General features: G+C 48.7%; 1 protein-coding gene across 1 annotated transcript; it reads right to left on the reverse strand.

The window, feature by feature from the left end:
• Nucleotides 1-167: 167 nt before the first annotated feature.
• L199_005028 (uncharacterized protein) lies at nucleotides 168-11,710 on the reverse strand (the record flags this gene model as incomplete). Its single annotated transcript, XM_064890743.1, has 30 exons — nucleotides 168-308; nucleotides 367-547; nucleotides 606-660; nucleotides 724-773; nucleotides 851-1,032; nucleotides 1,093-1,147; nucleotides 1,195-1,290; nucleotides 1,344-1,358; nucleotides 1,434-1,481; nucleotides 1,535-1,595; nucleotides 1,652-3,805; nucleotides 3,861-4,517; nucleotides 4,579-4,733; nucleotides 4,775-4,826; nucleotides 4,870-4,954; nucleotides 5,010-5,120; nucleotides 5,170-5,244; nucleotides 5,293-5,380; nucleotides 5,438-5,620; nucleotides 5,687-8,180; nucleotides 8,243-8,419; nucleotides 8,470-9,490; nucleotides 9,536-9,657; nucleotides 9,717-9,875; nucleotides 9,921-9,981; nucleotides 10,027-10,137; nucleotides 10,181-10,329; nucleotides 10,380-11,232; nucleotides 11,309-11,605; nucleotides 11,672-11,710. 30 exons carry the CDS (start codon nucleotides 11,708-11,710, stop codon nucleotides 168-170), a joined length of 9,927 nt encoding a protein of 3,308 aa, XP_064746815.1.
• Between the last annotated feature and the right edge of the window lie 513 nt (nucleotides 11,711-12,223).

Consider the following 12,223-nt stretch of genomic DNA (forward strand, 5'->3'; position numbering starts at 1 on the left):
TATTGGCGCGCATCAGAAAGTACATGATGATGTTTGAATGCATACATAGTACGGATCGTTTATACGTCAGTCATTATGATTATTAGGGGAGGTAAAAATGATATATCTATGAACACACGGTGTATGGGATGATTTGGAAATCGGAGGAGGAACCTGATTGCTTGCAACTACGCTTTTCCAAAGCCTCCAGTTTCCACAATGGCAAACTGCAGCTTGTCACGGAGCTGCTCATATGAGGCATAAGTAGGGAGCAGTAGTAGGTTGAAGCAGGTACTTGCTTGAGGCAAGCTACCCTCTTTAGCGTAAAGCTGATGGAGAATATGCATCAGCGGATGGGCAGATAGGACTGTATGGACTGCGACTCACCTTCTGAATTTGGAAAGGTTGAGTTCCTGAGCTGCCCTGCAGCTGAGTGAAACCACCAAGCGGCACTCGCGAACTGGAGGTTACGAACATGAGGAATCGAGATCTTTCTTCTTGAGAAAAGCTTCGCAGAGCTCTCCAGAACCAGGAGATTTCCGGATCCGTAGCTTTCCAACCACTTAGTCTAGAAGACGATGGGGTCTTAGTAACCAGACTAGGTACAGCTAGCTTGTGAGACTTACTGGGTGGCGTTCTTGAGTTCATCCACGTCCACAGTAGTTATGCCGGAAATGAGAACTGAAGTGGTTTCATCAGATGGTTAAGCGTGTCATTAGATGCCGACTCATTCTGTTCACTTACGCTCTAATTGATCAGGTTCGAATATTTGGATAAGCTGTCGAGGGATGATGCTGCATGGAAGGCAATCAGTGGTGAAACGACACATTGAAGAGGACAAGTACCCCGCAAACGCGAAACGCCAACTTACTCATAGAATCCTTCGAGGAATGCTTTGATTTGCTCCTTGATGGAGTTATCCAAACGATATGAGACTACTAGTCGCACGTATTCCTCTTTGTTCTCTTCAGTGACAGGTATGGACGAACCACCGGGCTTCAATTCGACAATCTTCTTTTCTCCAAACTGGTCGTCTTCGATGGTAAACTCTTGCTGTTTATCAATCTTGAATCAGCGACTGAACGGGAAGCAAAAAAGGCAGCTGGTACTTACGTCTATTACCCCCGTAATGTCGTTGTCCAGCATCCATTGCAAGGATTTATGGTATCTGAAATCACGTTAGACGATGCCTCATCCCGAAACAAATATACGTACTCTGGATCAATGCTTTCCAAATCTCTCATATCGACGGTCTTACCAAGGATCTGCTTGTAGAAAGCTCTGTTGAAGTATGCGTCAAGCAATCGACCACTATGAGACGGTGTCAGTGGTGCTCATGAAGACGATGATAGTCGGTAACTCACTCATAAACCGCTTTACTGTTTGCGTGCGTACGAAGGTCAGTGTCGTACTCTCTTTGGATATTGACATTGACAATGCGATAGATGACTTACCCTATGACTCGTCCCACGAATTTGAAGTACGCAAGGTGGTCGCCGTTGCTGCTGAAGGTCAGCGAAGTCTCTTGCGCAGTGAGCGAGTATGAAGAACTTACATAGACGAAGCCTTATTAGGTTGATATGTTTGTTGGTCAGCCGCGCACGGCTCGAAGAGTGCTACATTTTATGTCAGCGTGTTCCAATCAATGAGCAAGATGATCAAGACAACTAACCGAAGTTGGGGTCAAATATTTGCTGAGCCAGAACGCTGTACCATTCTCGCGTTACACCACCAGCATCCACGCCATCCTCGTTATAGAATTTGACACTGAGTTTGCCAAATTTGATTTCGTCACCAGTACGTCGCTGCATTGCGTGGAAAGAGTCCTCGAACACGTATTGTCGACGAATGTTGAGAGGAATGACGGATACTGGCATATGAGGATCTCGTTTTCGCTTCAATTTTTGGAAGAACCAGTTACGCTTGTTGTCGAATTCCAGAACTCGAGGATTTCGGATCAAGAGTGAGAAGGAACCACTAAGTAGAGATGGGTTGTTCCGAACGATTGTATTCAGAACTTTGCGGTGTGTGGTGGTGAATGAGACAAAAAGATCGGCACGTTCAACGGCGCCGGGACCTTGAACGGATGGTGAACGAACTTCGCGAGACAATCGACTTCGATATTTGGACACGACCATCAGAGCTTCGACCAAAGGTAGTAGGACTGTAGCGATCTGATCGGTACCTCCTTTTGTCTCCACGATGCTCAAGCATTGTCCTAGTTGATCCCACAAACTCTCGAACTCGAAAGATTCGAAAACAGCACTGACGGCTCGCTCCTCATCTGTCAATTGTTGAGCCGGAGGGTCTGAATCGACTTTGTTCAGGTGAAGATAGTCTATAGTCTTCAAGAGCCGCAGTAGTTGAGCCTGATTGGAAGTCGGCGGGGAGAAGTTGGTCAACGTAAGCGAGCCGATCTCGGCTGATGGATCCTGAAGAGCGATAGACAGGTCGGATAACTGTTGATATACAACCCCACCCAATTCTTTGCACCGAGTGCGCAGTTCTTGTAGAATGATGTCCTTCGCGTCAGGTAAACAAGCAAGGTTTTGCATTGCTACAAGAGTAGCACTGAAAGTCCTACTGGTGCACTCCCCTGATGTCAGGCAGTTGACGATCAGTTTGAGGACCGGAGCAGGTATGATGGGCTGAGGAGGTTTGGCAGAGTTGCCTTCGGTATCGGCTTGCTTATCATCTTTCTTCTTTTCCGACAAGGGTCTGGTTATGGTGACCAAAAGCGACGTGACGGTCTCCATCATACCAGGGGTTTTTGCGAGGAGAGGTCGGTCAAGAAGTCCCATGAGGACAACTATAGGAAATTTGGTCTGGGGTAGCATCTTTTCTTTACCTTTATTCTTCTTGAGTGGATGTTTCTTGAGACCCACAGGTTGCTCATGTTCACTGAGGAAATAGTTGACGGCAGAAGGATTGGCATTGACTATGTGCACCAACGCTTCAAAACAGCGTTGCGCGATGAATGTCGGTACATGCTCGGTGTGGAGGTGACTGAAAAGACCGGTCGGAACCACCGCAGCAGCAGGAGAGTCGATTGACCGACCTTTGGGAGTGGCTTTTGGCGTGATCATACCTCGCAGCGACATTTGTTGAAAGCTTCGATCGACGGCAGGCAGATCTCCGGAGCCATCTTGTACGACGGAAAGCAGCAGATTGAGCAGATCTGAACGAGTTGTAGAGTTTTCACATAAATGGACAAGTACCCGGAACAAATGACCTTTCTTCAGTGTTTCAGGGAAGAAAAGAAGGCGGACGAGTGATGCGATGCCAGGCTTGTCCAAGAGTTGGATTGCTTCTCGGTTTGACTTCTTGCTTGGAGCTTGGTCCTGAGCTGGCTGATGTACCGAAGGTCCGCCGATCCTAGGCAGGGAACCAGGAGGTTGCTGATTGAGGAGCATAACGTCGCGCAGCTCGTCTGTGAGACCACGAAGGAAGCCTGCTGCACGATCAGCAAGTGGTAATTGCGAGGGAGCAGGTGGAGGTTGTTGTCGTCGCGCATTTTCCATAGCCTCTTGCATAATGACCTCTGCTCGAATTTCAGGTGGAAGAGCGTCGAGGAATTCGGAATTGATCTGAGAAGCTGTCTCAGATACATTGGTGGACGAAGGGGGACGACGATGTCGGTTCTGTTCTCGCATGTGCTGCTCAACGACATCCGCTCGCATATCGTCAGGCAGAGCTTGTAGGAATTCAAGATCAATGCCGGTATCTGTGATATCGACGTCACGACCACGAATGGAGATGACTGTTCGAGCAAGTGATTCAGAAGCAGAGTCCATTGGTACGACATCCTCGGGAACTTCTTCTTCTTCTGCTTGTGTATAAATCATGTGACGTCAGCACAAGTTGCATGTCGAAGTACTCACCCATTGCTACATCTGCATCTTCTACTGGAGACGGCTGGCGAGACTCTGGAAGAGCCACGCTTGCAGCAGACTCCAGGTTCTTCTTCTTCTCTTCTGCTTCAGCTTTAGCGGCTTCCTCTTCAGCTTTCTTGTTTTTAGCCTCTTCCTCTTCGGCGCGACGTCGAGCTTCCGGCATGAGACGATTAACCACATGGATGACCAATCGACTTGTGAGCTCATTGCGAGCCAGAATGGCCAATTGCATGCTTTCCTGCCAACGTTGCATTGTCGGCACTGGGAAGAATTCGGCTAAGACGTCTGAATTAGCGAGTTGCTGTTGGTGTGTCTGTCGACCTTGAGGAGGGCGCAGGGCGAAAGTTTGACCTCCGACAGAGAGACCAACAGTACCATTATGGTCTTGAGCGAAGTCGATGCGGATGGCTTCACTTCCAGCTAATTGACGACTAGTAATGAGGTTTTCGATCATTTGCACAGCTTCGACGCCGCCCATGACTTCAATTGCTGACAACAATTCTTGGTAATTGCTACCGAAGGACCGTGACAACCCACGCATTGGAGGCCATTGCGATGGTGCTGGGTGTGCGGTTAATGGGTGTTGAGCGACTTGACCACCAGAAGGAGGAGAAGGTCGTCCGAAAAGGCTGACGGTGGGATCTTCTACGATGAAACTGTTAAATGAGCTACACGCTTCATCTGGACACTAGTCTTTGTCACTTACCGGCAAGTATGGAACGACGACGCCTTGATTGGGACATACCAGGAAAGTTTGATTGATCCCAAGCCCAAGGCCCGGTAATTTCAGGGGATTGTCGGTGCATGCTGCCAACATGAGCAGCCGATGGGAAGGATTCGAGCATATCGATTTCATCAAAGCTAGAATGAATCAGTCAGACATATCACTGATCCTCACTCACTCTTCCTCATCCATCTCTAAATCAGGTTGCTCGTCATCATCTTCGAAGAAGCCTACAATGGTCAGCCAACTATATTCGTGTTTGCCAAGACTCACCTTCCACTTCGCCATCCATAGCATCTTCCTCATCCATGATCTCGTTCTCTTCTGTCATTACCGATTCACCATCATCGGGTACGTCCTGTGTCGTGCGAATCAGCTTTGGCTATGATATCTACTATATCCTTTTTACTCACATCCCACATTTCTCCTTCGTCCTCCTCGTTGGAGCCAAGGATCACCTCTGGCTCCATCTCTTCGTCTTCTTCGGAGTCTTGGTCATCATTTTCCTCGTCGTGCTCGTCAGTCTGGGAGAGTTTAGCTTAGAATCTCATTAGCCTATGAGATTTCACTCACCCAATTATCCGCATCCATCTCGGATGGCATACTTTCGTCTTCCGATGTTTGTAGATCCGTATCTCCATCGTCATCCTGCAAAACTTGTCAGCTCATTCAAAGTAAGTACTACATATAACTCACTGTGATGTCGTCGCCCATATCCATGTCATCTTCGTCATCTTCGTCTTCTTCGTCATCCTCATCGTCCTCACCGATCTCCCCACCGATCCTATTTTGGCCAGGCATTAGTATCGTCGAGGACAGTCCAATGATTGGTACTACTCACATTCCTAAGGCCGAGTTGCGGTAAAGATCAGGTGCCGACTGATCTTCTTCCATCATATCTACATCGGAATCACCGGATTCGTCGTCGGATTCGGAGGTTTGGGAATCATCGTTCGCTGCGGGATCGCCAGGAGTATTTTTGGTTTCTTTGTTAACTTTGCCCCACTTAACCGACGTCTTGGATCTAGAAACATGAAGTTGGTCAGTCAGATTACCATTATATTACCAGGAACAATAACCGATCACTCACAGATGATCGAGGGTTCGAAGCAACGATATCAGGACGTTACGTATGTCCGGGTAACTCAGATCGATCTCTCCCAAGGCATTAGTCAACAGCCCAACAAAATTCTTTTCCAGCATGGTTTTGGCTATGTGCAGTGTGGCGTCATTCATTTGACGGATGGGACCGATTGGGCGAGACACTAGTAAGCGGTAAACCAATTCACCGAGAGCCCATAAACGTCCATATCGAGTCGGAAGATCATTGTTGGGCATAGGGTCTCGAAGGACCTTGGCGATAGCGTCCAGTACTGCTCGCCGGATATTGACCATGTCTTCAGTGACATCCTTGACGCTCGTAGCAGGAGTTGCCTCTGAACAGAGTGCCAGGACCATGGAGATCGACCACGACGATAGTGCCAGTCGACGAGCAGGTTTTGAATCACGTTCGAATTGCGGTAGACCCGTAACGTCCGGTTGAAGCACCACACAGCAAACTAGATCAGCAATAAGACTAGTTATACCACTTTTGACCTTGTTCGCGCCCAAGCTTTGTGCTCTTATGGAGGCAATGAACGACTTTTTTACGGTTGTGTAAGAACCGAGAAGCTCGGTCAAAATCGACATAAGCAGACCAGCATAGGCATGAGCGTGTTTAATCTCCTCTTCCGTTAAGTTGTTCGTGTCGTCCGCTTCGAGCGAAAGCCGAACGGCTTGACCGAGCTCCAAGACCAAATGGTCTATGAAAGGATTGCGCTTCTCTTCAGGATCATCTTGAAAGGGATCGGACGATCGAGCGACGGGTGATGGTTCTTGTGGTTGATCTATGGCACGGATATGATAGACCGACTGAGGAGGTGTAGGATCGACTAAAGCACATTCGTCTGCTACCACTCGGACAAAGGCATTGGGTTCCCGAAAAGCTACTTGACGAAGTTGTTTCAGGAAATGGTGGATATCAACCACCTTGTTTCGAGTTGGCGTAAGCCAGTGTCGGATCTCTTTTCGCATCAAATCGCTGATCGTGCCGGGATCCTCGAGTACATGTCGGAAGATGAGCAGGAGCAATGGATGACAACCTTGAAGTTTCTCTGTAGGTCGCTTGAATGGTTTGAGCAAATTGATAAGATCAGTCTCCTTGATGATTGAGAACGTTTTTTCTCTTGATATCAGAGCTAACAATCGAAGAGCAGACACCAATTCGTTACGAGTAACGTCGTCTGCTGCAATGAGTCTGAAACAGGCGCTGTAAAGTTTTGGAGCAATCGAAGCAAACGCTGTTGAAGGAATGGAGACGTCGTACCCGGGTTCATCGCCCAATTTAGCTTTATTGATAGTGTTGGAGGAAGCCGCGATTGTTTCGGCGAACAGAAGCAGGGCAGGTAGCCATTTAGGTCTCGCTTCTTGATATTCCAGCGGCAATTCCGAGAGAATTCGAGTTGCAGTGGCCACGCTTTGTTCATCCAGTATTACGCCCTCTACCGAACGCAAATAGACTGCAATCAGCCGTAATCGAGCAGATATAGCATTCTCGTATTTGACAACGTATGATTTCGATATTTCCGCCAGACGATCGATGAGGTAGATCACGCCTTCATCGCCAGGAGGGAAGCATGGTAACACATCAAACACTAAGTCTTCCGCATGATCCAGAAGAGTCAGAGCACGAATCTTTATATCGGGTCGATACTCGTCTCGGAGTTTTTGTAAAGCCGTTCGGTCAGCAGCGAAGGTATCTGAGTCTACTTGCATAGATTCGGGTTGGACGGGCGTGATCTCGTCGGCAGATTCGGATGGTACCGCAGGTGCACCTGCATTGTCATCCGGAAGCTCAGCAGGCGCTGCTGGCGTTCCTTCCGCTACTGGCTCTTCTTCGAAGACATGAGGCATGGTGAGAATCATATCGGTGGCAGCAGCTACGTTGTTTCGAGCTCGAAGGAGGGCTCTCTCTGCAGCTCTCCTAGGAAAGCCCATGTCTACCAGTTGATCAACTCGGTGCGGATCAGCAGTGACAGGTGCCGGACGAGCAGGCGGGGGAGCGATAGAGGATCGTGAAGCGGGAAGCGAATCATCCTCGGGCGGTTGCTCTTCGGACTTGCCTTCCATAAGCGCAGAAAAGCATTTGACGGCGAGTTTGATTATTGGGACTGGACAATCGAGTAGCCATGAAGCGTTCCAAATACGATGAGCCAGAGGGAATATCGTCAGACGGAGAGTAACAAAGATGTTGACGGCCTTGAGTGGGTTCTGTGGCCGCTGCTGCAAGGCATGGGTTTCGGAATTATCGAGTAGAGATTTGGTGGACGCAAAAGCGCCAAGGAGTGCAAGTACGGTTTTCATTCCAGCTGTCGCTTCGATAATCGAGTCTTTCTGATGCTGATCACGGGTGTCGACGGGGACACGCGATACTCGGTCCATCTGTTCGGTAATTCGACTTGCTGATGACAGAATTCCGTCGATACCCTGCTTCTTATAAAATGCAAGGAAGAGAGTGGTGTGTAGAGGCCCATCGGTGCCTCGATCTATCACAGACCAAAGCCCTCAGCACAAGATGTCAATGATGAGTGGTAAAACATATACATACTATGATCGAAAAGCAGGGACGAAAGCACATCAAGGGAGGCGATATCGATGGTGATGGAGTCATCTTTTCTGTGAAGATGCTCAATCATGACGTCGGAGACGATATCCGATAGAGTGTTCGCTAACTTCAAATGATTGGCGTCGGGATTGCGCTTCACGTGAATGAGTTTGATGAAAGCTGACAAGTCCTTCATCAGCGAGCGGACTTTCCAGCATGGTTTGACTTACCCCGAAAAAGCCTTGTGAGCACATTATGGAGTCTATAGGCGAGGTACTGAGCTCCGGTATCTTTGGCAGATTCATCAGAAGATCCTGGAGGTCTTGAAGGATCCAAATCATCGGAGTTTGTTATTTTATCCCTTCGGAGGAGGACATTTTGATCAAAGGCTACTCTGTGGACATGACCAAGGTTGGTCATGAAACTGGGATCGGTGTCCACCGCTAATGCTGTGATGAGGGACGTGGCGTATCGCGGATTGCTGATGACCAAGGGACCGATCACTTCAAGGAGAAAGCTGAGACGGATACCGAGGCTGCGCAAGGTTTCGAAAGCTTGTCGCGAGCTTGCATCGACGTTGCCGCTGTGCAAAGTGGACCAGAGTTGCTTGGCATTCTGATCCTCCCATACGCTGGCGCACTTGGTCATGGTGTCTTGAATTGACAACCGGATTTTCTCCACCAGCTGAGTTGGATCATGCTCGCCAATGTGTCTAAGCAGATAAGCAAGAGACACGGATGCGTCTGTCGAGTGAAAGCGGATCGGTACACATGGTAGATCGGCAACGCCAAGAACATAGTCAAGACCACCTTCTTTGATGAAATCCTTGGCCGTAGCGGCGTTGCGGACCAAACCGTTGAGGACTTTGAACATCCGAGCGAAGGTGGAAAGGCAGGGATTGTTCATGATAGCTGCTCGATCAGTCCCCACCGGAGTCATCTCGTCAAGAATATAATCGTGTCTGTCGGCTTCAGTTGGTGCAAATGAAGCCGCAGCGTCCGTCGCTCTGCGAAGGAGATCGATGATAGCTTTCATGATTACAGGTCGAAGCGATGGTTGATGACGAGATAACTCGTCGAGCGCAGCGCCGAGGCTCTTGGCATTGTCTCGATCGTTAAAGATTTTTTCATGCGATGGGAGGTTGACACCACCAACCAGATTGCTGATCACACCAGGATGCGCTACAGTATAATCGAGGCCTGACTGATTGAGACAGACGGCACCTATAGCAGTCGGTACCGCATTGAAGACCTGGGCCATGATTAGCTTGGGCTATTACAGGATCTTCCCACTCACCTCTGAAGACGGCGGGATTCCCTTTTCCAATTCAGCATAAAGCGTCTGAGGAAGTTGTAGTTCCTGAAGAATGGATAATGAGGTCGGCTCATTGTGGACAAATGTTGCCATAATGTTGATGGCTGATTGTCAGCGTATGTCGACATACTGTTGCACTCACCCATCGCGAAAACTCGGTGACCATATTTGGCTGGTTGCTCAAATATCTGCTTCAGACATTTAGGTAAATCCGAATCGACCAAGTTTCGAAGTCCCTCAGTACCACCGGAAGCTTGCATGAGACGATGCACAGAGCGCAAAATCCCTTTGAGGGGGTTGTTGACATACGCAAGGATGGTATCTGAGAGAAGTCAGTGAGACTCAGATCTGATGATTGAATGCTTACCTTCGGACAGTGAACTGGAGGGAGACGGCAGTATGATTTGGTCTCTCGATTCGATTTCGGCCTAAAAATGTGTTGTCAGCATTGAAGGGAGAGACCGTGAACTTACTTTGATACGATGGACCAAGAAGTTGACACCATCAATGTTGCTGAAGTTGGAGAGCGCCTGAGAGCTTGAGTATATGATGGAGTCGATCAGACCGGTGACACGGGGTATATACTATAGATCATTAGCAAACAAGCGGAACGATTAGACGACTTACACTTTCACGTCTTTCTCCTGAAGAGTTGAGTATGTCCAACAAAAGACGCAGAATGCCAGCACCCATCAGCATGTTGATATGCACTTGTGAGCTGGGGATGTAAGCAACGAAGGAGATGGCGGCATCGAACAAGTCGTTTGGTACCGGTTCTGAGGAGACGAAATCAGCTTAGTCTAGTCAGATAATGCTCTGTACTAACCTCCTTTGACAAGTTGCTCCACCATATTCTTGAAAAAGGTGACTAAGATCCCATGGTTGACATTGGCACTAACGGCGGTCATCACTTCTCCCGTTTTGATACGATGATGAGCACAAGCGTCCAACGCATGCAACGTTCCTATGGTGACTCGCTCTCCCACCTGTTGAGAAGCTCGCAAAAGCTCGGCGAGCTGCGGGACGAGCTCTGGTTCGTAAAGAAACAAGCCAGATTGCGCTGCATCATCGGTAGATACATAGACATAGGTCGCGAGGGCTAACAATCGGATCGTAAGCAGTTGTCGTCGTGTGTCGAGATCCTTGAGCTGGGCAAGACGAATCTTGTTGAGAGCGATGTACTGATCATCGAGAGGAACATGATTTTCTTCGGATAACAGAGTAAGTTGGTCTACTGGATTAGGCCAGCTAGAAACATCGCCAAAATCCAAGCTCGAGGGTCCGACGGAGTGTGATGATCGAGATTTGGCACTTGCCGCGACTGGAGTCATGGGACCAGTCTGTCGAGGGCGTACTGGGGTTTCTTGAGAGGCCATAGATTTGACGGGGGATTCCGGGGAGACGGAGGACCCTCTGGTAGGATAGTATTGCAGCTGGACCGTGCATAGCTCTTCAGGCAGAGACAGATCTTGGGATGATGCCAGGGAAGGAAGATCAATACCAGCATTGGTAAACCTTTCCCAGCCTCTTGAAAGGGTTAACAGTCGATGAAGAATGACATGACGTTGTGAGGGTTCAAAGGGCGTTGAGTTAGCATATTGTTGAGCAGGTCGAAGGATTACGAAGATGGTCGATTGTAAGACTTCGAGGTCGGAGGTATTGAGAAGATCGGCGAGGCGCTGTGAGGTGAATCAATTTCGGTGATGAAGGGTCAGACTCGTCAATGGATTGAAGAGCGTGAACGATTAGACTCACGTCGTAAGAGGAAAAAAGTTTTCTGCTAGTGCAATTTTCCATCAATAACCGTTGCACTCTGAGGATTTGTAGAATGAGATCTTTAGTCTTTGGTGTGAAGTCGTTTGTCTGTGGCTTTTCCAGTTCATAGCTTTTACACAATTCTTCGAGGATGGAGTCGAAGCGATCAAGGACGTCGACCCATGTGTGCAGATCACCCCGCGGATACTTCCAGCAATCGAATGTTTGCAAGACCTGGGTGAGACCATCCTCCGGAGCGTTGACGATGGACTCTGCCAGGGCCAGGACATCAGGAGGCTGCAAAGCATATGAGCGAGTGCCTCTGTGCGCAGTATACAAAGAGGAAAGGAAGGGGTAACTCACAGCCTGAGCGTGCTTCCTGGTTGATTTTTTCACCTTCATTGCGCTGAACCTGGTTCTGACTTGTGCGTGCTAGCTCAGTCCCAGTCAGTTGAGCATGAAGGTGGGAGAGGGTGAGAAGGTAGGAAGGGAACTACTGATCAGACTGCGATGTGATGTGCTTGGGAGATGATGATAATGTGTGTATATGTATACGATGGATATAAGAATGATGATTGAAGGTTGATCATGGATGGAGGACGAAGGAGGATGGATGACATATAAAGCAGTGGTGACCTGAGATTACACCGTGGGATATCTGGGTGGAATTGCGGGGCTCCTATCTTTTCTTTTGTTCTTTACGTAACTGCTCCCCTTTGGTTGGTTGTGTGGTTCCATTTCTAGAGGATTCTCCTTTCTTATGGACATCCCATCAGACAGATTATACATACGTACATATACACTCATTCATGCACCTTGTCGACGTCAACGACAACTTCCATCACAGCCCATACGTAGCCCCTCTCCATCCCATCGAGTAGCCCAGTAGCCGAGTGGCCATTTGATCACCCCCCG

Source organism: Kwoniella botswanensis, chromosome 1, assembly GCF_036426115.1.
Source record: "Kwoniella botswanensis chromosome 1, complete sequence".
NCBI classification, from domain to species: Eukaryota; Fungi; Basidiomycota; class Tremellomycetes; order Tremellales; family Cryptococcaceae; genus Kwoniella; species Kwoniella botswanensis.